General features: G+C 57.9%; 1 protein-coding gene across 2 annotated transcripts in view; it reads right to left on the reverse strand.

The window, feature by feature from the left end:
- ZFPM1 (zinc finger protein, FOG family member 1) overlaps positions 1–16,833 on the reverse strand; it is a 75,415-nt gene extending 58,582 nt beyond the window's left edge. The window contains exon 1 of one of the 2 annotated variants that reach the window (XM_074314461.2): positions 16,309–16,833. In XM_074314461.2, the coding sequence (XP_074170562.1) occupies positions 16,309–16,348 (40 nt within the window). In that variant the 5' untranslated portion in view covers positions 16,349–16,833. The remainder of the gene's footprint in view (positions 1–16,308) is intronic. The other variant, XM_074314462.2, reaches the window with a different exon arrangement.
- Positions 16,834–24,165: the final 7,332 nt, after the last annotated feature.

Here is a 24,165-nt window from a genome sequence, read left to right on the forward strand (position 1 = left end):
TTATACCCAGGGCATGTGGCTCCAGAACTGGCAACTTTGATCTTTAGGGTGAATGAGAGACATGATGCTGACAGTCACCTTGGGGCCTGGACATTACAGCTTTGAGCCAAACCCTTTGGCTTGCCAAACCTTTGCTTAATCTGGATTCCCCAAGCCCATCAGGCCAGTGCAAAGTACGTGGAGAGGAAAAGTCTGGTACACGAGGAGAAGGAAGAGGAGGGAGAAGAGAGGGAGGGAAAGAGGGATGGAGGGGAGGAGCCATATAGTTCTCGTGTCCCCAGCTCACTCTCTGGGCCCACAGGCCATGAGGCTGCCCTGGAGATGGTGCTGGCATTTGAACTGGGCCCTAGCTGTGCTGGTCAATGCATGGCAGGGGGCTGGCACGTCTCCTGCTGTGATATCTCTTTCCCTGCTCAGAGCTCTGCCTCTGCTGTTCCCTCTGCCAGGAGCATTCTTCCCCACACATGCCACCATCCCATCAGCCTCTGCTTAGAGTTTTCTTCAACGTGGCCACCTATCCTCCTCTGACCATCAGTCCCCCAGCTACTGGGGTTCTTCCATTGTTAGCGATTCTTTGCTTCTCTCTCTCCCCACCTGCCTGGAGCTCCATGAGGGCAGGGACCCAGGTCCTGCCTGTGAAAGTCACCAGGATCCCTGGGCCAGGCCCCACATACAGTAGGTGCTCAGTACAAGTTAGAGGTCAGCTTGTCTGTCCCAGGCAGCCAGACCCCGAAGGAGTGAACCCCAACCCTGCCTCTGGGATGGGGACCTCACTGTCCACTAGTAAGGACCCCAGCTCCCGTGCTTTAGGGATCTGTCCATGACATGTTCACTTGCAGGCACTAATTTTTTTCTTCCAGTTTCCTTTTTCCCTTGGGTTTGCTTTGCTCTCCTGGGATAGGGGCTGGGGTAGGAAGTAGATTTATAAATCAATCAAGGGAGGATTTATTGAGCACCTACTATATGCCCTACACTGTCCTGGGGGAGATAAGAGTTGGTATAGAATGGGGGCCCCTCTTGGAGAGATTTTAGGCAGGTGTTAGGAGATTCCTCTCCGGTGAGGCTGCCTGGACTGTCCTGTCACTCTTGTGCTCTGGGTCCCTCTGACCCTCACACTTCCACCCAGGAGGCACCACCACCCAATCTTTCGGGGTGGAGGATGGAGGCCCAGGGAGGTAAGGGGCTCAGCTGAGATCACGCAGTAGCAGTCTGGTTCTGGCTGTTTCCTCCCCTTAGATCTCAGCCCAAACTCGTTCCTTCCTCACCCGTCTGCTATTTTCCACTTACGCATTTTTTGAAAACACCCACGCCTGTGGCTGGTTTTCGGGTCACGGAGCCCTGCCGGTACTGTGGGAGCTGGGGGGCCTCTGGCCAGGCTCTGGGCTTGTCCGGCTTACCTGAACTCCGTCTGGCCAACAAGATACCACATGGGGTGCAAAGTGATTTTGAACACAATGAGAATCCCCCCAAATTGCTCGAACACTTCTTACAGACAGTGGTCTGCTGTCCTGTAAATTTCTGAAAATGGGAGCTCTGGAAGACCCCAAGTTTTTAGAACATGCCAGAGACACAGAAAGCGTAGCAAACCTCCTTGTCATTGCATGGGTGGGGAACCTGAGGTCCAGAGTGACAGGGCTTGTTTTGCTGGAGGGTACAGAAACTGCTCAGGGAGGCGGAGACCAGGCCCTCCCCTTCACAGAACAGGAGGCAGGTCTGGGACACGGGTTGGGACTGTCATTCTTGTAGGTGGTGTTACAGAGAGCCTGGCAGAACACAGTTCTGGACAGAAATCATAGCCAGAGGAGGGCAGAGTCAGGGGACAGCACACACAGGGTCTGGAGGTGCCCAAAGGGAGTAGGAGGGGGAGCTGGCTGGCCTTGAGCTGTCCCCATCCCACTTTTGAACTTGGAGTTCCTATCTGGGAGTCAGAATTGGCAGTGCTGATTTCAGGAACACACAAGTCCTGGCCCCCCAATTCATACTGTGGGTGTCTGGGCTCTGAGGGTCAGCAGGTTATCTAAAGGCCAGCCTGTCCTGTCCATCTGCCTGCACACAGGCAAATGGGTGGCTCTGGCAGTAAGGCTTGGAAAAAGGTCCACCCTGTCAGAGTGGGGGTAGGGGGAAGGGAGGATTTATACCACTGAGGCAAGGTCTGGGCTGGGACACTGTACCCCATAATAAGGGCATCCAATGGAGGAGGCCCCACCCTCTCTGAGGAGGCCCAGCCCCACACAGTGCTCAGCCAATCCCTGGGTCTCACTCATGCTTATTTGCATGACCCATTTCCATTGGCTACCAGCACACAGGTAAGGACCTAGGTTCCCTGGCCAAGGAGTGCCTGGGGGGAAGTTGTTGGGTGGGCAGGATTGGGAGGCCACACTAAGGGTGCTGGGCTCTGGGAGTGCCAGACTCTGGGAGGGCTTGCTAGGGAGAACCTGAGCTCTGGGAATGCCAGACTCGAGTGCCACGCTGAGGCGCCTGGGCTCTGAGGGGCTGGGCTGGACTCTGGGGGGAAGTTGATGGGGGACTGGGCTGGGCTCTAGGGGTGCTGGGTTAGAGGTGTGCTGGACTCTGGGAGTGTCAGACACTGAGGGGCTGGGCTGGGGGGGCCCTGAGCTCCGGGAATGCTAGACTCTGGGGTGCCAAGGTAAGGGACCTGGTCTCTGAGGGTGCTGAGCTGGGCTCTGGGGGGAGCCCAGATTCTGAGGGGACAGGTTCTGGGGGTGCTGGGCTCTAGGTAACCTGAGCCCCAAGTCTGGGACACAACGGGCTGCCTGCCACATAGGTTAGACTTTGGTTATATATAGTTCAGGCTCTTCCTTTTCCTCTAAGGTTCCACCCCCACCCCCAATTAGGAATGGCTCAGAGAGGGAAAGATACTGACCCAAGGTCACACAGTCAAGATGCAGCAGCACAGCTGGACCTTGCCCCAAGTCCTGTGCTCCCCTGACCCCCAAGCTGGGTCCTTCCCTCCAGAGAGGGACTGTAGGGGGCAACTTCTTAATTTTAGCTGCCTCGTCTCAGGGAGGGCTATTTTTTGGCTCTCTTTGAAAAATGATGATGATAATGATGATTTTAAGAGAATCTGAACCCACCCCCGCCCCGGGTTTCAATTTAGATCTAGCGGCACTACTTTCTTGGGCTCCATGAGTTGTGGGGCAGTGAGCTTGCGAGTGTGTATGTGTGTGTGTGTGTGTGTGTGTGTGTGTGTGTGCTCACGTTTTGTTTCTGGCATTTTGGTGGGTGAGATAAGGGGAAACAACAGAACTGCTCAGAGCAGCAGGCAGATAGATAACAGCGATAGGACTCCCCTACCACACAGGCCTATCGCCCTTTTTATCACAGTTCCCTTTTCTTTCTTTCTTTCTTGTTGGGGGGGTAGGGTGGAACACACCCCTACCCCCAGCCCCCAAGCTGAGGAACCGAGGGGTGGGGCTTCCCTCTCTCAGGCTCCCTCCTGCTATGTCCACACACCCAGCACCCTGGCCCAGAGCTCCTGGCTGGGAGGGGCAGAGGTTCCAGGGTGGTTGTCACCATGGGGATAGCAGCAGCGGCAGCACCTCTACCTTTGCAGAGTGAAGAACCCATCTCCCTCTCATCAGCTCACAAAAGGGTCCTGGGAGTTGGTGACTCCCTGTTTCATGGACAAGGGCAGGGAGGCTCAGAGAGGAGACATGACAATGTTGGGGTGGGGCTGGGATTTGAACCTGGGCCACAAAGCTGGTGGTCTAGAGACTGGGTGCTGAACTCCTACCTTGAGAAGTCCTGCCCAGGTGGGCATAGCTGGGCAGGGATGTGGAGCCCTCAGGGGAGCCAGCCAGAGCCCAAGGCCTGCAGGGCAGGTCTTAGTATCTTCAGCTCCATTTTACAGATGTGGAAACTGATGCTCAGTCCAGTGACAGGGAGGCTGGACCCCACGCTTCCTCTGCATTCCCTCTGGCTCTGGTGAAAAGTATGGGCAGTCCATGGAATGGACGCCCAGGGCCACAGGACAAATGTTTTAGAACCACCTGTATCACTGGGGGATAGGATGGGGTCCTGGGCTTCAAACCAGAGCTGTTTGCCAAAAACAGTCCAGGAACAACGCTGGTGGGATTCGTGGAGCCTGTGTAGCTGGCAGCCCCAGGGACCCTTGTCCCTGCACATATGTGCCCCCTAGAGAACTCCTGAGCCCCCAGTGCTGTCCCCATTTCTCTCCCATCTCACACCTCAAAGACTGAGGACAGAACTGTGAAGAAACTGATGTCCAGGGATATTGAGTCACTTGCCCAGGCCACCCACCCAGGCAAGAATCAAACCTGTCACCCCACCCTACACTTGTCCCACTCCCCTGCATATACACACATTTTACTGGAAATAGCTATCTTCCCTTAGAAGACAAAACCCAAAAGACAGAAAGAGCCAACTTTATCACCGACGGAGCCAATTTTCCGGGGGCAGATGTAGAGGCACCTGTTGTCCACTGATCTTGGACAAGGCTACGTGGCCTCGAGCAGTCACTCACCTTGACCAGGCCGCTAAGCCAGAGTCTCTACTGCTCCCTCCCATGCTGTGTGACCTTGGGTGAGCTACTCAACCTCTCTGAGCCTGGAGTCTTTCTCTGAGGAAACATGAGGGCAGAAGTGCCCTTCCCAGGGCTATTGGGAGGATTCTACAGGATAATACAGGTTAAGTCCAAGCCTGGCATACAACAAGTGCTGAGCAAAGGGAGCTTTTACCTAACAATGGCTACCATTAACAGGATTGTCATTGGGGAGACCCAGAGCCACTCAAAAATGTTGGTGACTGCCCACTCAGACCTCCTGCCTCTGGGCTCACAGAGAATCTCATTTCTCAAGAGTCACTTTAAAAACCTGTGCAAAAAGATGGGCAATGGCCAGCTGCCCTGTGCCCACCGGGAGCCCCAGCAGCTCCTCTGGAGGGCTCTCTGCAGCAAGGGAGGCTGGCTCAGCCTGGCTACTGCCCCAGTGGGCATGTCAAGGCTGCCAGGGTCTCAGTTTCCCCTCCTGCTCAGCTGGGGGCTGGCTGTCCCTCTGTAGGTGCCAGCCCCCCGACAGCCCCCGTCACCTGTCCCTCACCGGGAGGATTAGCCGCACATCGGCCCTAATCGCCACGAATCGCACCATCAGCGCTGGATCTCAGATCAGCTGAAGGAGGAGGCTTTATCCAGACAGACGCGGAGATGGCACCTCAGTCCCATCTGGGCGCTGCTGTCACTCATGGCAGCTGGGCCAGTCACAGAAGGCAGGATGACTGGAGAGGAGGTGGGTAGACAACCGGGAGCCCTCCCTTTCCCCAAATGGGGTCCTGCTTGGTCCCTCAACCTTTAATGGGCACCTACGGGGTAACCAGGCACTGTTCTAGGTACCCAGGAGACAGCAGAGACCTGAAGAGGCAAAATTCCTGCCCTTGGGGGCACTGCATCCTTTCCACAAGCCTGGGCCCATTTGACAGACGAGGAAACTGAGGCACAGAGATATGCCCCAAGAGTTAGAGCCCTGGCAGCTGAGTCCAGACTCCTGGCTCTGGCAAGATAAATTCTCCCAACAGAGGGCTTGCCCCTTGGGCCCAGGCACCATTTCCTCCAGTGTGATTCCTTCTAAGGGAGGCCTGCTCTGCCTCCCCAGTCGGGCCCCTGGATGCTGTCTTTGTACTGAGGCCTGGGAGGTGCATGCTGGACGCTACGAGGTACATGGCCAGCCTGGGGGCCAGGAAAGGCCGGGAGAGACAGCCCAGGGCTCCCCTCCAGGGCCCCCACCCTCTCCACCCTCCTCCCTACCTTCTTTTTCAAAAACATAATTTATCTGTGTATTATCAAGAAATCCAGACACTTTAATCAGTGAGCTATGAAGTCAGAATTTCCATTCTTATCTGCGGGAGGAGTGGAAATGGAGGAGATAGGCTCGGGAGCGGATCGCTGGTGGGGAATGTTAATGGGTGGAGAGGCTGGGCTATTGGCCACGGAGACACCGTATCTTCCCCATTATCAAGGCCGTATCTCGCCAACCATCTCAGCGCAGTAATGGGGCCAGTTCAACTTTCCAAGTTATCACAGGAGCTGAAACCTGCGCCCGCCAGAGGCCCGGACCAGGAGACAGTTCGGGGCGGACTGGGCTTTGGCCGGCAGAGCTGGGAGGGAGAGGAGGACCGCTGGCCTGGCCAGGGTCCCCAAGGGCCTGGGTGCCTGCGGACCCTCAAGACCACTGAAGTAAGCATGAGGGGGTCCTTCTGCTCTCTGAGAAAATGTTTGGTTTTGGTGGAGTTGGGTGTGAGCCGATCACATAGGAAGGGAAACTGAGGAAGGAGGCCACCTCAGGGTCCCAGTGGGGTTGGGTGGTCCCAGGCCCTCCTGAGCTATGACAGGCCCATAAAGCACGAAGAAGGCCAGTGGTGTAGGGGCACGGCAGGTGGGGTTGGGGTGTGCTTGCCCTGCGCTCCTACCTTGTAACCTGTACGGTCCCCTGTCCCCTGCCTGGGGCCTCTTCTAGGCCTAAGTCCTGGAAGCAGGAAATATCAATAGGGTGGGGACATCCTGGTGAGCTCTGCCCCTGCTGGTCGGGACCTAAGGCTTAGCTCACTCCACAGCCCCTCAGCAGCCTGTGGAGCCTGGGGTATGCTCAGTGTGCCCCTTAAATGCTGAGGGCCTTCCACGTTCCTCAGGGCCTCTGCAGGAAACACCTGGGGACGGGGGAAACACACAGGGCCCATAAACAGAACACCTCTGTCCGTTCAGAGGAAGGCGTCCCCAAATGCACATTCCAAGACCCTGGGGATGAATGCTCTCACTCAGAGAGGGGCAGCGAAGGTGTGGCGCATGGGTCTCACCCTAGGGCCCCTTCTGCCTGGAGGAGCCCCTGTCTCATGACTGAGGCTCTAGTTGCTCTCTTGCAGCTAAAAGGCTGGGCAGTTGCCACGTTGGCCCAGAAAGGTGAAGGGACTTGCCCAAGATGATGCAGCCAGTGAGGAACAGCATGGAGAGCAGATCTGCACGCTGCCCGGAACCCCAGGAAAGCCTTGGTTTCCTGGACTTGAACTTGGAGATCGCCAGACTTGGCAGGGAGCACAAAGCTCTGCTCTGAAAACCATCAGTGTGGCCATGTTCTCCCTCCTGCCCCCAGGAGCGTGCTGCAGTCCTGGGTCTGACCTTTAAACTCTCTAAGCCTCAGTGTCCTCTGTGTACTGGGCTAATCACTAAACCTCCCTCGAAGGCTGCTGTGGGGAAGGCTGTGAGCTCACTGCTGTTAAGTCCTGGGCACAGAGCAGGGGCTTAGGAAATGCTGTAGTGACCAATGGCCAGCAAGCCCAGAGTGATCACGGAATGAGCTTAGGGACCCAGATTAGCTGGGAGCAGATGGGGGAGGACACCACGTGAGGCCCTATGGCTGCCCACGGCTCTGAGCCTCTGCTTTCTCTCCTGTCTCGAGGGGCTGAGTAACTACTGCAAGGACAGCCCAAAAACCAGTGAAGGGGCAACCCCAGGCACCAGATCACTCCTTGGGGGCTGAGAATCCAGCAATGCCCAGGATGGACCCACTATTGCCTGCAAGGCCTGGTTCCCAGCGGGGGGCCCTCTGGCAGCTCTTCCCCCCTACTGTAGGAAGGAGCCAAGACTACCTGGCCTTGGGACACCTTCCCTTCTTGCTTCTTGGGTCTGACTTTCAGGGTGGGGGCTTGATGGAGAAAAGGGAAATTGAAGCAGGAGGCTGTGATAGGCAGATTGGGAAAGCGGGAGGGCTTGAAGTCAGACACCAAGAGTAACTGTCAGGAAGCAGCCCAAGGGGGGAGGGGAGAGGTGCCCCTCTGTCCTCTCCATTTTAATTTTGTCAAACAACTCAGATGACACACCAGCTCCGGCCTAGGCTATACCTCCTATGTCAAGTCTCATCCATCTCATCGAGGCGCCCAGTGAGGTCGGGTCCATTTTGTAAGGGGGAACTGAGGCTCAATGACTTGCATGAGGCCTAGACACCCTCAAAGCTCAGCCTAGTGTCCCTATGACACCTGCATCGTGCAGAGCTGGAGACAGGCTCAGGAAGGTAACTTCTGTATACCTGCAGTCCAAGAACCTCGACGCCAGAATCCTACCTGTCTGTGGTGGTAGCCCCACATTCAGAGATGCCCCCTGTGACCTCCCCTCCTTCCCAGGAAACAACCCACCTGCCAGTTCCGGGGGATTTGGAACACAGGCACCCAGCCTGGGAGCTGGGACAGGGCTCCCGCAAACCACCCCATCCATCCTGTCTCCACATCACTCATGTGCTGTGTGACTGGTGCAGCTACCCACTCTCTCTGATCCTCCATTTCTTTGTGTGTAAAATGGGTTGAGAACCCCAACCTGAGCAGGCCACCAGAGAACCACAGGAGGGGATGCCTGGAAAGCACTTAGCAGGCAGGCACTCTCACTACTGGCTGGGTCTGTCTCCATTCCAGCTCCTGGATTGGAGGAACCAGGAGCACCAGGCCTGGGCTCAAGCAAGCTATGCACTAGCACCCCATCCATTCTTTTACAGGTGGGGAAACCAATGAGAGTCGACAGGCTGCTGACCCAGGGGAGGCAGAATGGAGGGACAGGAGGCCAAGGGGAGGGCCTGCTTATCTGCCTCACCGGGCTCTGGCCCAAGGTCAGCTGCCACATTCCTGCCCCAGCAGGGCCACTGTCTTCTCCCAAACATGGGGCTGCTAGGAGGGCAAAAGAGGAGGGGAGGAAAGGGGCTGGAGAGGACTAAGGGGCTGAGCGGGCACTGCCCAAAGAAACCTTTGCCTACCTCTGGGGCCCACAGGCCCAGCACCTGTGTCATGAGGCTTCAAGCATGTCACAGTCTCCCAGGGCCTCAGTTTTCTTGCCTATAAAATGGGTTAGTCAATAATGATGAGATCATAACAACAAGTAGACTATCTGGGCAGGAAGGGACTAAGCGGGCTTGGGTGTGGGGCCAGCCCAGCCCAGGATATGGTACAGTCAGGGCACCACTGCCCACGAGACCCTTCTTTAGAAACGTATACCCACAGGGGAGGAAGGCAGGAGGCAGGGATCTATGTGGAGTGACCAGCCCTCAGGACTTCTGGCAAAATATCAGTATTCCAGCCAGCAAATTTCAGGGCCATAGCGTCCACCTAGGACACAATGCCAGGTCAGCACTTTACAGTTTGCATCTGGGATCTCATGGATCCCCACATAAAGGCCCCAGGAGGGAGCTGCTCTTATTAAGCTCCTCCTTCAAAAGTGGAAACTGAGGCATTAGAGAAGCCACTTGCCCACAGGGTCATAGCGAGGCCAGGACTCAAGGCTCAGCAGTGGCCCCCACTGCATTGGCCTCCCACTCTGGAGGTGAGGGCTGTCCTGAAGCCCAGAGTCCTCAAAGGGTGGCCCAGACCTGGAGCTCAGAGCCCCAGCTGCTTGCTCTGGGGGTAGGGTGGGGATGGAACCCTGAGGCCCCAAAGGAAGGGTCTCTGTCCTCAGCCCACCTGGTGGCCTGATGGGATGGTGGGAACATGTCATCCAGCAGCACACAGCCCAGGTCCCCATCCGATCTGGGACCTCAGGTATTGACACCTATTGTGTCCCAGCGGTGCCTGAGTTCTCAGCACAGCCACTGGAGCAGGTACCATTTTACACACATTCTATAGATGAGAGAACCAGGGCTGGGAACAAAGGAGACACTCGCCAAGATGTTCAGCTGGGAAGCAGCCATGGGCTGGAGCTGAATCTCCAGCCTCACTTGGGGGTTTCTAGGTCAGGTCCACATGCTGAGAAAAAAGGCTGGGTGAGGGTGGAGGCCTCTCTCAGAGCTGAACCATACCCCCTATTTCCTCATGGCTCCAGGGCAGGATTCAAGTCCTAACCTCTTGTGGCCTTCACGTCCTCACTGGAAAAAATAGGGCATTCGACTGGGCTGTGCCCACTGTGGGCAAACTGAGGCACAGAGGGAGCACCACATTGATGCTGCCTGGCCCTCTGCCAGGAACCACTAAGTGTGCCTTCCTCAGGAAATCCCCACTCTTCCTAGACCCGCTCTCCCAGGCTGAGATGGGCTCACTGCTCTCCTGGTGCTTCCAACTGCTGGCTGGGGACCCTCCGCAAGCCCATCTGCCTCTCTAGGCCTCCAGCTCCCATTTCATCTGTGAAATGGGCACAGGGACACAGGAGACTCTGGGGTCCTCTCACTTGGCCGCCTGCACTGTGACCCCTCAACTCTGGGCTGGCTTTGTCCAGATCCATCCAGAGCTCAGGTAGGAAGGTGAAGAGGTGGGGAAGGGGATAGAAAAACATCACTGACCACTCTCTAGTGCAGCCCTTCCTCTTTCCCTCTCCTCTGACAAAGGAGATTCCAGTACAGAGAGGGTAAGCAATGTGCCAAGGTTGCACAGCCTGGGAACCCACTTGGCAAGATGTGGCGGGAATGAGCAGGAGGGCAAGGCCAGCCAGGAAGAGGGGTGGCTGGTGACCAGGGGCTGGCACAGTGAGCTCTGTGGGCCACAGGGTCAGGCAGGGGCTGTGTTTTACTCTCCGGAAGAGAGTTTGGGAAAAGGGACTTCTCCATCTCATATAAGCTGGAAACTACAGATGTGACCCAACCAACCACAGAGATACTGCCGAGGGGGAGGAGCAGCAGGATGGTCGGTGGGACCTGTTTCAGATGATGTGTATTTCCCTTCGATTCTCACAGTTGTGCTCAGGGGCGAGCAAGGCCATCATCCTGGTTTTGTAGACGGGGAAAACGAGGCTCACACGGGGCAGGAGTTGCTCCTAGTCCCACAGCCAGTAAGTGCCACAGCCAGGATTCCAGCCCATGTCCACTTCATGTCCTGAATCCATTAGATCATTTATCTGACAGAGAGTTCTGGAAGGCCCATTCTGTGGGGAGAGGACCCACTCCCTGCTCCCGGGAGTGAGTGAGCACATCGACTGATGAGGTCACTTCACAAAAGGAGGGGGTGGAGGTGGGGGATGACCTACTGGTGGGGGGCTCTGGGCAGCCAGTGCAAAGGCACTGAGGCCGGAAGGGACTGAAGGAAGCCAGAGAGAGAGAGATCCTCCCAGTCTCAGCTTGTGCGCAGCCCTGGGAGGGGCTCAGCCCTGATGGGAGCTGCCCCCACGAGTGTAGGCTCTTCCCTTCTCACAGGGCTACACGCAGTGCAGCTTGAAGGGAGGTAAGCTCTTACCAGTGGGGCCATCTGCCCCCTTCTGCCACAGCCAAGGATACTGAGGCCCACAAAGGCTGACACTTTCTGCAGGTGGAACCCCCCTCACCACTGGCCACTGTTGCCTGTGTGGGGAGCAGCAGATGAGGTCCAGAGAGCACACATGTGGCTGCGGCCTCAGTTTCCCTATCTGTGAAATGGGGACAGGGGCCAAGGGCAGCTCCAGGAAGATCCAGGGGTATGGTGGCTGGGTGGGCAGGAGCCCAGCCAGGTGCCCAAGTGTGGCCTGGCCAGCTTACGTGAGGGCCTAGGTCTGGGTCTATGGGGTAGGTGATAACAATCGGCGAGGCAACAGCTGCCTCCAGGAGGAGGCCTGTCGATGGCAGATAGGCCGGCCGGGAGTATTATTCACGAGCCCGTCAAGCCCCAGGAACGTCTGGTTGGCATAGAAACAGGAGATAAGGGGTACAATTAATGGCATCGCATTCCCTCCTCCTTTCTTCCTCAACTGACCCATTTAAATCGCTGGCGGTGCTGGTGCCATGCTGGGCTCCCGGTGACCTCCGGGGAGGGGCTGGCTGGGCGGCTGGGACTAGGCCAGTCTCAGGCCCCCGGGTAGGACTGGGTGAAGTCTCCCCAGGGGCCACCCCTGCACAAGAATGTCTCAGGAAGAAGGCCATGGGAGACTCAGCAAGAGCAGGGCTGGGAAAGACCCCAGAGCGCCTCTGCTCCCAAAGGCCATTTCACAGGTGTGGAGACTGAGGCCCAAAGAAGCCCAAAGGCAGGCAGAGGTGAGAGGACCGCGGGAAAGCAGTGTGATGTTCATGGACATGCTGGGTCAGAGCAAGGGGCCAGGCTGCCTGCATTCCAACTCTGGCTCTGCCACTTTCTTGGGTGAGAAACTCAACCTTTTTGTGCTTCAGTTACCCCAGATATAAACGATGATAAGAACAGGACCTGCTTTAAGTTAATGTGTGGCTTGGTATAGAGTAAGCTCCGTAAGTATTAGCTATTATTAATACCATTACTACTAACAAATGAACTATCTTCCTAGAGGTCCAGGAATGCAGAAAAACCAAGAACTGTCTGGAGCCGGGTGAAGCCCCACCATCCGGGTAAGACTGGGCTCCAGAGGGTACCAGAACGCTACTCAAGTCCAGGTTCAGGAGTGAGGGTAGTGAGCAAGGCCCTCTGCTGTCTCTAAGCCTGCTGTCCCCTTTGCTCACTATAGTCCAGTCCCCATGCCCCCAGGGCTCTGAAGAAGGGGCCCAAGCCAACTAACAACAGGACTTAGGTCCCTGTCAACCTCTGGATGACAGGCACTGTCACACCTGTTTCTCAGAGGCTGTGGAAGGTAAAGTGGGTTGCCCATGGTGGCTTGAGTCAGGCTGGGCAGCCAGGTCACCACAGCCCCCTTTCCTCACTTCTCTGCCAATCCCCGTGGGGTGGTGGGCATTGCAAGGTGGTGGCCCCTGGGAACCAGGAAGACTCCAGGTGCCTCCCACACATGCAAAGAGAGTGTGCAGGGCTCTGTGCAGACAATTGTGCTTACATTTATAAAAACTCACAGAGACCACCTCATCTCCTTTCGGGGCCTAACCCAGTCTCTGCCGGAACTGGCCCTTGCCAGAAAGCACTGACTACCAGTCCCACAGGTGGGCGTTGGGCTGCTGGGGAGAGCAGGCTGATGACTTTGAAGCTCGGAGTAAATTAGTCATCCTGTGGCCACCAATAATTTGTTTAATCAAACTCTGAGAATGTGTGAAAAACACCATCATCTGAGACAGAGTTGGAGCAGCTGTTGGGGCTGGGACTGGCAGGGAGTGGTAGGGCTGGGGAAGGCCCAGCCAGCTTCTTCTGGAAGCCCCTTCCCTAGTTGGCCTGTTTCCACTTGGTATCTGAGATCCAGGGTCCCTAACGGCCCTCCCATTGTAAAGGGGCTCTGTGGCACCTCAATATCCCCAGTCTGACCTGGGGCTTCACTCCTATCCCCATTTTTCAGAAAGGGAAACTGAGGCCCCACCCTCCTGACCTCATTCTCACCTCCTCCCACAGAATGAGCCTTCCCTAGCATTATGTGCCTCTCAGCCCTTCACTCTCCCCACAACAGCCAGGAATCATCATTCATTTTTCAGAGTTGGAAACTGAGGCCCATTGGCCCTGGTGCAACCCCATGACAGGCCTTTTCCTGTCCTCACTGGAAGAACCCCCCCCCATTCCAGGAACTGTCCCGGACTACTTAATGTACCCCATCTACTCTCCATTTCCTACCCTGTCTTGACTTCCCCGACTGCTTCCAGCCTCACCCCCTCCCATCTCCCCAAAGTAGTATGACCCAGTGCTTGCATACAGCAAGTGCTCAATAAAGTCATTCTGAGTGAACCAAGGCAGGTCTACAAAGACTTTCTCTTCTGATTTGGGGGACCTGCTCAAAAAGACACCTGCACAGTGGGTCCCCCAAAACTCAGCCTGGGCAATGGAAACCACCTGGTTTTTTTTTTTCTCTTCAAGACAACTCCAAGCAGGTTACACATCACATACTTGCCAGAAACGATACCAACCTCAACACAATTCAAGAGGAAAAACACCTTCTCTCCTGCTGGAGGTGCCAACCCCACCTCTGGCTATCTCACACTATCTAATAGGAATCAGGGGCGGGGTGTCCTCCTCCCCTGCCCTCCCCTCTTCAGGCCAGCAGTCACTTTTCTTTCATTTTGATGGACTGTACCACCCGCAGGGGGAGAATCAACTTCTTGGCAATTAAGTGTTTGGGACGAAAACTCGCCCAGACAGACGCACCCTGGCTCAGACGCCAGTTCCCCCTGCCTCCGCTGGGGTCTGAGGTCCCCACTCGCCTCAGTCGCGACGCCCCCACTCTGTTGTTGCCTCGAACCGGCGGGGCCTGGTGGCCATAGATAAGGCCTCTTATCACTCTTGGCGATCGCCATCCAGCCGACCGGCCCCAGTGTTTATCAGAGCTCACATCGACCCGGGCGGCAGGAAAGCTCAGCGGGCTGGGGGAGCCAGGGGTCCCGGGCTGCGCTCTGCCCCACGCTCTCCACCAGCGCGGCCCGGCCTATCGTGTCAGCCATCTGGCCGGCCAAGGCCGCGCTCCCGCCTCGCCCTCCCCCGCTCCCACGTTTGAAGTTAATAAATGGAAGCGCCTATCGCCGCCGCCATCGGTTACGCGCCTTATCAGCGTGGCACATCTATCTCTGCGCGGAACAAAAGGCGCACAGAGGCGCGGGCAGCTGCGCCCCGGCTTTGGTGGGGGCGTGGGGGGCGGCGGCCCCAAGCGCTCGGCTCCCTCCCCTCTACACCAGCGGCCTGGTTACAGGTGAGGCCAGCACAGCGGCCGCACAGCTGCGAGGGCCGTACGCACAGCCGCGGGCAGAGGGCTGGCGGGCGGGCGCCGCCGCTTGGTGACAATCAGCGTTCGCATCTTAACGCGCCAAGATCTGCAGTAGGGAGGAGGCTCCCCGAGCCGCCGGCTGCAGGGAGAGTGCCCGGCCCCGCCTCCCAGACCCAGCCTCCTCCCCTTAGGGGGTCGTAGGGGCGCGGAGAGTGGGCAACAGGGGCTCGCCCGTGCGCACGCTGTGATCCCTGTCCCCAACGCGCACCGCTCGGCTGACCCAGCTGGGCCCGGGCGCTCGCCCCGCTCGAGACCTTATCAGCGCTGGCGATCGGTTCCCAACCTGCGATCTCCCTGCCCGCGCTATCTGCATTTCTCATCACGCTGAAACACATACACATACACACACACACGAGAACAGACCGAACAGAGGCGCACAGGGGAGGAGGGGAAAAAGAAACCAGAGAACGCGCGCAGATCCGGACCTGTGGGTGGTTTTAATACTTGAGTTGACTTGATAGAAGGCGACTTTCTGAAAATAGGTCCCACTTGCACACTAAGGGAGTCGGGTTACGGGAACCCGGATTCATGTTTGCGTTCCCCCCTCTCCCCCGGACCTCTGGAGTAGACATTCCCCCAGGAGTTTGCACACGCGGTCCTGGTGGCAGTGGTCATGTGGACTGAAGTAGCAGTACCCGGGTGCCTGGCTGGCCCCCTCTCGTCGCCTCCCGGGCAGCCCTGACTACCTGCCCATCTGGCCAGGGAGATGCGACCCCCGGAGGAAGTCCCGCGCCCCGGCCCTGGACGCCGAAGCACTAAGTTATTATTGGCGTGGGGTGGGGAGCGGCGCTTCCTGTGCGCTAGCTCAGTCGCTCCTCCGCCAGCCGAGTAGCCCGGAGAGTGCAGGGCGCTCTTATCGCCGGGGCATCCGCAGTGTGGACACAACGGCCACTCAGTCCCGGTGGAGTGGCCCGTGGGCCAGATGGGCGAGAAATCTGGAAGCGCATAGAGGCGACCCTGGCCCAGAGCCCCCCCTCTGATTTGGAGCAGCTCCTTGGATGAGGGGGTTGTGCTCGAGGGCATCTGAGCGCACCTTCTGCTGCCCGTGCGGCCTTGGCCGGGTCAGATCTCCAGAAGGCTGTTTCCGAGCAAGGAAGGCTCGAGTTCGAGACACCGGTGACAGGACTCGGAGGTCTGAGTGCCTGGAGCCCAACGCTCGGGCTGCGGTAGCTGCACGCGGCCCCCACCCCCACAAGCCACGCTGCTCTTTGGGCAGCAGGAGTGGTGGTGGGCGCGGGCTGGTCCCCGCCACTTGGCCATGCATTTCCACGCGGCCCCGGGTGCCCCCTCTTCCTCCCAGGTCTCTCTTTCTCCCTCTAGATACAAAGCCTGGGAGAGTCAACCGCGTGAGATAAGATCACAATTTCAGCCCGTCCCGACAGAGCGATCTTATCAGGATGGGACTTGCAGAATGGAATATTTTAAACTTTATCTGAGCCCAGATCGGGGCCGCCTTATCGCCGCACCATCTCGGGGGATGCAGGGGAGGGGCCGGCTGCTAGGTAGGCGCGCCCCCCAGCCACCCCGCTCCCGGACCTCTGGGCGGACACCTCTCTGGGCCGGACCCCCGGTGCTGAGCCGAGACGCGGGGGCCCAGCCCGCTGCGGAGATTAGATTACGGCGCGCTTGGCACAGAGAGCGGGGGGCGCGGCGCGGGGTGAAGGTCGCCGGCGCCGCGGGTAGAGCGGGGCGGGCGGGTTCGGGCGGGGGGCCGGCGGGGGTCGGGGCGGTCGGGCGGGCAAAGTTTGACTCACGCTTGATCTGCCGGGGGTTGCTCTGTTTTCTTCTGGACATGTCTCCGGCGCCGCGTGCCCTCCCGGCGGCCGCCTCTAGCCCCTCGCGGGCAGCGGCGGGCGGCAGGGGCGCGGCGGTGCTGCGGAGCGGCTCATGCCCACGGCCCCCCGGCTCCACCGCCGCCCGGGCCTGCGCCCCCAGCCCGCCGCGCCCGGCCCGGAGCCGCTGCGGAGGCCGGAGGCTCGGCCCTGCGCTGCGGGCGCGCGGACCGCCGGGGGCGGCGGGCGGCGGGCTGCTGCCGGTCCTCGGCTCCCGCGCAGACGCCGCCGCCGCCGCCGCCGCCGCCGCTCAGCTTTTCTCAATGGAACCTGTGAGCAGAGCGCGGCGAACCGGGCGGCCTGGGCCGGGGCGCTCACGGCCGGCGGGCGGGCGGGCCGGGGCAGGGCCTGAGCGTCACGGACGCCGCGCCTCCGGGCCCGCCCCAGCCTCGCGGGCCCGCCCCGGCCTGCACAGCGCTAGTCCCGCCCCGCCCTCTCGGCTGAGGCCACGCCCCCGATCTGATCCTAGTTTCTTGCCTTCTTGGCCCCGCCCCCGACGCCGAGGCCCCGCCCCGTCTGGCCCCGCTCTCACCGCGCCAGCCCCTTCCGGAGGTCGCGCCCACGGCCCTGGGTAGATCTCTGGCCTCCTCGACTCTTCTTTTGGCCCTACAGCTTTGTCCCCAGTTCTGTCTCGTACTCGGCGACCTATTCCGTCTCGCCGCTCCTCCGCACCGTATCCAGCCAGACTCCAGGCCTTTCTGGACCCGCCCCTCGATGCTAGCTCCTCCCCCAAGCCTGGCCAGACTGGGTTCGGCCCCTAGACGCTCAGGCTCCGCCCCACCTCTGCCCTGGCAGCCTGGCTCCTCCCTCGTCCCGCCTCGGCTTCACATGGCACCTCCCCTTCTCTGTAACTCCGCCCCCAGGTCCTTGGTCCTGCTCAGAACGCCTGGGCTCTCTGTCCTCTTCCGCTCGCGGGATTCGGGCAGTGAGGGGTCAGGAAGCCCAATTCCTTTACGTTCCACATTTGTCTTGGGCCGGATTTAGGGTGTGGAGCCGACTCTGGCTGGTGAGGACTTCTGTCCGAGATTACGGTGGAAGCAGCATCCCCTGGGTCTGCCACCCCGGTGGCCGTGACCCTCAAATGGAGAGTCTTCTCTTGCGTTCAGATCTGGCTGGAAATCTGGGAGCGTGTGGAAGCCAGGCGTCTGTCCTTGCTCCCCCCACCCCCAGCAGCCCACGGAGGTTGTCCCTTGGAACCTCTCCTCTGTGGAGTGCCCCTGCTGGAGGCCCAGGAAGCAGGCCCCTGGGTGGGTTGAGGGAACCTCCATGCCCCTCTGCGTCTGGACAATAGGAAGGGAGCGAGGGTCTCAGATGGAGACAACTTTCCTGGCTGTTGGATGTGTTCATGGGATACCAGAGGCCACCCATTTCCAGTGAAGCTCAAGGTCACACAATATTCAGGTTTTCCCCAGGAGCACAATTTCATTTTAATATTCTTGGCCTGCATTTGGTGCCTGCCCTCTCTCCCACATATTCGTAAGAAATAGGGTGTTAGCAGGGCCCCAGGGCTACCAGGAAGAACTTGCAAAGATCCCCTCCCACCAGATGGCAGATGATGATCACCACTGTCACATGCAAGGCTAGTTCGGTGCAGAGCCCTCTGCCCATGAATCCCCCTTGCCCCCACCATTCCAACTCCTGTTACCTTTGCTCCCACCCCATGGATGAGAAGAAGCGTTGGTTACCCTTGAAGCCTGGGAACTCTCCCCTACCTTGCCACTTCCCTCAGGGGATCTCTGGATAGGAGAGTGGCAGGCAGGGCAGGAGGTTGAGGTCCATGCCGGGACCACCCACCACTGCTGGACAGACAGGAACACTAAGGCTGGGAGGCCAAGAGATATGCCCAGGGTCACACGGCTCCCTACCCAGGGCCAGTGGGTACAACCTTCTTGTAGCTGCCTGGTGCTGTACCCTCTCACTGAGGAATGTGGGGCCCATGGCTAGCTGTTTCACTCAGCCCAGGGCTCCCACAATATTTGTCAACTAGATGGGGCACACCACCCATCTGTGCTTCCCATTGGGCCTTACTGCCTTCCCAAAGACGGGGACATGGGAGTCAGGGATTCCTGGAGGAGGTGGCAATAGGCTAGCACCTGTGCTGTGTTTGAGGCTTCATGCACACCCAGGTTGGTGCTGCTGGAATGGCTGGAGATCTGTGTTAAGGAGGATCCTGAGGAACAGCAGGAGAAAGAGCCATGATTGATTAGTGATGTCTGTCTAGGGTGCAGGATAAGAAGATGGGCATCACTTGGGCCACTTCTCGGCCCATATACAGATGAAAAAACCCAGGCCCCAAGAAGAGGAAGACATCCAAATTACCCAGCAACTTAGGGGCAGAGGCAAGTCGGAAATAGAACCGGCTGACCAGGACTGGCCACGTCATTTTTGGGCCTAAGTGCAAAATGAAAACGTGGGGCCCCTTGTTCAAAAATTAAGAATTTCAGAGCAGCAACAGTAGAGCATTAAATCAAGTGCAGGGCCTTCCCCAAGTGCAGACCCCATGCATCTGTGCGGGTCTTAGGCCCATGAAGCGCCATGACAGCACTGACACAGGTGAGAGCTGTTTCTGGAGCACTTTCCGTCTATACATTGCCCCTCAATCTGCCCTTCAAGGGATATTATTACCGCCATTGTACAGAGGAGGAAATTGCATTGCTGGTGACCAGTGGCAATGCCATCGGAACTTGAACACATTACTATGCCCTCAGGGAAGGTCTGTTGATCATGAAGGCAGCGGAGCAAGAAATGTTGAAAGGAAGTGAGCCCAGAGCAGGAGCAACTACCTCTGCCTGGGGAAGTCAGGGAAGGTGGCCTGGGGGAGGTGGCATCTGAGTGGGGCTTAGCAGGAGTCCCTAATCAGGTGGGAGAGGAGAAGCAGGGTATGGTGTTGCTGAGGATGTCCCACTTGGCCACCACCATCCCCCATAGGCTGCCTGCGGTGAACCCTAATTTCCACCTGCCCCTGGGTGCCTGCAGGTACTGCCGGGATTCACATCTAAAAGTCATTAGTGGAAAAAAACAGAATTGCATTCAGTCCTCTTAGGGGACTGCCAATGCCCACTGTGGAACTGAGAGGGACTTTGCGTGGAGCTGGGCTGCTCTGGCCAAGCTCATTCTCTGCTTGCTGGATTCCAAGGCTAATAGCAGGCTTCCTGGGGGCCTTCCAGGAGGTACCAAAGGTGTCTGGGCCCAGGAAAGGCTCCTGGGCGTGGGTCTGTCCTGGGCACCTACTTCAGGGGTGATGTCATCTTCGCATCACCAGCATTTTCTAAGCCCTTCCTTTGGGCTGGTTCATATTCTGTCATGGTATCCTTCTGCAACCTTCTGGTGGTTACAACCATCGGGGTCACCTAGGCAGAAAGTGGCAAAGCTGGGCCTGGGACATAGCATTCAAGATTGCTGTGGCTGTAATGAAGACACTAAGGTTCAGAGTGGTCCTTCAGCTCAGAAGTGGCAGAACCTCCTGTAATCCCAGGCAGGCTAACTCCAGAGCTCGTGTCCTTAACCCTGGCCTGGGAGCCAGGAGAACTGGGTTGGAATCCTGCTTCCGCCATTTTAGAAGGTGTGATCTGAGCAAGTCCTTAACCAATCTGGTCCTTGGTTTCTTCACCTGTAAGTGGGGGTGGCCCCTGACCCCTCAAGGCTCCTTTAGCCTTGATGCCACTGTGGTTCTGGGCTCACATCCCATCTACCTCTGCCCTCTGACCTGTGGGCAGGCCGTCTGTGGGCATGCTCCATGCTGCCCTGCCCCAGGAGGGTGGCTCAGGGCCTGGCAGTTGCTGTGTGTGGAGGAGGAGACTAATAGCGGCACCTTTCATGTGCCAGGCCCTGCTCTGGTTGTTGGGCTATGACCAAGGAATCCAAGAAAGTTCTAGAAACTTAAGCTGGACATTGAAGGATGAAGAGGATGCTCAAGAAAGAGTGATGGGAGAAGGGGAATGTCAGCTGGTGCAAAGGTGAGTAGTGTGGGGTCTCAAATGCCTGGTGCTGGAGCAGACTGTGGGGAGCATATCCTGGGGCTAGGCCACATGAAGTACCTCAGGATGCCAGGACACACCGAGAGCCCTCTTTCTGCTTTACTGTCCCCCCCAGTGTCCATGACTTCACTTCCTTATAGCTCTGAAATGCCCTTAAAACACTGTTACCACCCCCTTCCTGCTCCAAGCCTCCCTTACCCACCACCCTAACTACTGTCACCCCGACCCTGCCAGCCCTCCAAAGCCACTCCTATCTCTGCTGCAGGCTGAAGCCATCGTGATAATCTCTGCTGCGGCCTGTTCTGCTCTTACCCTTTTTTCTGGACCTCCTTGTACATGGGTCCTGGTAGCCTGTGGCCTGGGCCTTTGCAAAAGCTGTTCCTGCTGTGGTTGCACCCTTTCCTCCCACTGCCTGGCCCACTCATCCTTCCTTGGGGAAGGCCCTGACTCTTCCCAGACAAGACTAGGCCTCTCCTCTCTGCTCCCGCTCGTGGGGACCAGGGGCCTCTTTCACAACACTCAGTGCTCTGTCATCTTATACTAGCAGCCATGGGAGGAAGGTCATGGCGGGTTCCTCAGTGCCAAGTTCCCTGCAGGACCATTAGAATTCCCATTTGCCAGATGAGTAAACTGAGGCTCAGAGTAATGAAGTCGCTTGCCCAAGGCCACACAGCAGGTAGTGGCAGAGCTGGATTCTCCCTAGGAAATCTATACCCTCTGCTTCAAAATGGACACTGGTTGCTGCATTGGGAAAGGGGGCCCAGCCTGTCCTGTGGCCCCTGGCTGGGCCAGGCCTCGTTCCCCTCCCCGCTACCAGTCAGCTCAAGGCCCTGGAGCCGCTGGGCAGCTGCATCAGGGGCTTATCCTGACATTTGTCAACACTGGCTCTGTGAAGGGTTTAATTAACTTCCCGTTTCAATGGGGGGATAATGAGTTTTAAGCACCATGTGACTCTGTAAGGAGGTCAAATGGCAGCAATGATGTCAAAATAAATTAAGTTAGAAATCAGGAGGTGGCCTGCGGGAGGGGCAGGGCAGGAGCTGGCCTAGAGACAATGAAATGCTGCCTGGGCCACCCGGAGGGGAGGGGGTTGGGAGCGGGGTGGGGTGGGGGGGATGGGGTGCTGCCTTGGCTGCTCCCATGGGTGGCTCTCGCCTTGGAGGCTGGGCTCAGGCAGTTCTGGTACAGCTGGGGACCCCACCTGAGGGATAGCAGAGAGAGTTAGCCTGGGACCATACCAGGCAAGCCCCTTCTCCTGGAATGGTGGTCCTCCATCAAATCAGCATCTCTAATAAGTGGCACCTTCTGATATCCTGGGACACAAGGGCTGTTGCCTGGAGACTGTCCTAGGTCCTTGAGTGTTAGCGATAGCCACGCTTTCTTGCAGCCGCCCAAGTGAGGCCCACTGATCCCATGGGGCAAGGCGATACTGGGAGGAAGTATTATCTGGAAGGAAGTATTTTCTGGACATTTCCCAACTCTGAGAGCTGGGGTCACGTGGTTACAGCACTAGATAGGAAATGCACACTTCCCCACAGGAAGACTTCCTTTCTTTCTTTCTCCTTCTTTTCCCCCTTTCCCCTCCACCCCCCGCCCCGCTCTGCTCCCTTTCCTCCTCCTTTGTCCCTTCCTCCCTTCCCACCCACAAACATATCTTGAGCTCCCACTCTAGGCATTAAAAGTAAACCGTGAACACACACAACCAGTTGAGTCATGGGGAGTCTAGCAGCGGGAAGAGTCTAGCCACCATTAAATAGTGGGTCCTGGGGCACATCAGAAGGTCAAATGTACTATGAATAAAGCAGAGTGGGGCCCACCAGGGCACTGGGGGTGCAGCTACCACCTTAAACAGGTGGTTAGGGAGGCCACAGAGCGGAGGTGCCATTTGAGTACAGACCTGAAGGAGGAGCCAAGTGCATGCTGCGGGAAAGGGTGTGGGTAGAGCAGTGAGATCCACCAGTACAGACGCAGCACTTAGGCCATGGAGAGAGCCTCCACGTGTCACGCTGGAAGGAGTTTTGGTGATTGTTGTGCCCATTTAATGAGTGGGAAAACTGAGATGCAGAGAGGATGGTGATGAGCCTGAGGTCTCCTGCCCCCTAGCCCAGAGCCCAGCCATCCTCAGTGCTGGTGTTGGCAGAACACAGCCACCCCCCTTCTTAGGCCCCAGACATGGGTTTCAGGGTCTCTCAGCAGCACAGGCCGAGGTTCAGTTTGTTCAGGCTCAGCTAAACCCTGGGCCTCTGGAGGCCTGTCCTGCCCCCTCTTTCTGCCTGGGGGCTCCCAGGAGGAGGCCAGTGGCCTTGAGCTGCAGTCCACAAGGCCAAGCGGCCAATCACTGAGGTAGGCAGTGCCGTGTAGGAAAGGGGCTGTGGCTTTGGATGCCCAGGCCCAGAGTGGGTAGGAGGGAGAGATGGCCCCAAGGGGCTCAGTTTGACTGCTTTGGGCCACAATCCACAGAACAGTAGGACCTCAGGCCCTGAGGGCAGGCTTCCGGGGAAAGCCTGGAAGACAAAGAAACCCACTGGACAGACAAAAAAACAAGGAGGCACGTGGTTAGGGCTGGATTTTCAGAGCCCACACGTGGCACATTCACAGGTGACCTGGGTAGGATCCACAGGCCTCCAAACCCTGTCCCCTCATGGGGGGGGGGGGGGTGCTTCAAGGAATCTTGACATTGGCCACCCCAGAGTGCCAAGAATTTGTCCCTTCTCTGGCAGCTGACTGCTCCTCTGAGGCCAGCTCTGTGGGATCCTTTCCATCAGATTCTTCCCACTGTGTGAGTGTGACCGTCTATACATTTTCCTGGGCAACCAGACTCTCGGAGGTGTTTGTGGCCCCAGAAGCTGAGAAAAGCCCATTTTAAATAACATTCTCCAGTGGGTTCTCTTGGCAGTTATGCCCAGCAAAGCTCCTCCTTTATGGGGCTTGGGGGATTGGAGGCCAGCCTGCCGCTCCCCAACCAGCTGCTCTCCCTCTGGCTGCCCAAGTTCAGGTACCCTCCCTACTTTCTCAGCCTGTTCCTTCCACCTGCACCTCCTCATCTGGTCCCAGGCACCATCTTCTCTCCCACTGGTCTCTGGGCTGGTGGGGCCAAGAGGTCCTTGGGGTCAGGCTTTGGGATCTAATAGGGGATACAGTTAAACAACACAGCCATCTATGTAATCTTCTGCTAGGACCTTCTCCCTCTGCCCTCCCCTGCCTGCCTCAGAGCAGCCCCTGGAGTGACCTGCAGTCTTCCTCGATGGTAAGCCAAGGCAGAAGCAGCCCTGCCTGAGGACATTTGGGAGCAGGTGTGGGGGCTGTGCCCCATTTTCTCAGCTGCAGGATGGCCGGGAACTTCCTTGGGTCCTCAGGAAACAGCAGCCCTAGCAGCTCCTGCCTGAACCCTCTCCCATCCTCATCCAGCCCACTCCCATGGCTGAAACAGGCCCTTCTGGATGCCTTCTGCAGAGACCGCTCAAGAGCCACGTGCCCCCAGATATACCCATAGTCACGCATATCTCAGTGTGTCTGGGTGGGTCCAGTGTTTGCCGTGTGTGGGGCTGCGTGTGGTGTTGGCATGCGTAAGGCCGTGGAGGGGTGCACACACGTGTGTAGTTAAGCATGGGTTTCTGAGCCTAAAGGTGAGGCTAGAAGCTGAAGGGTGTGCGTCTGTTGTGTTTGTGTGTGGGAGAGCTGGCGATGGGAAGGCCTGGAGTCCAGCTGCGGGACCCAGGTGCCCAGCCAAGTCAGGCAAATGCTGCCACCTGCTGGCCAGGCGGGCATTTCCATGCCTGGGGCTCTGGCAGCAGGAGGGGGC

The sequence above is a fragment of the Rhinolophus sinicus genome, chromosome 8 (genome assembly GCF_057876585.1).
Source record: "Rhinolophus sinicus isolate RSI-liver-muscle chromosome 8, RSI-T2T, whole genome shotgun sequence".
Classification (NCBI taxonomy): domain Eukaryota; kingdom Metazoa; phylum Chordata; class Mammalia; order Chiroptera; family Rhinolophidae; genus Rhinolophus; species Rhinolophus sinicus.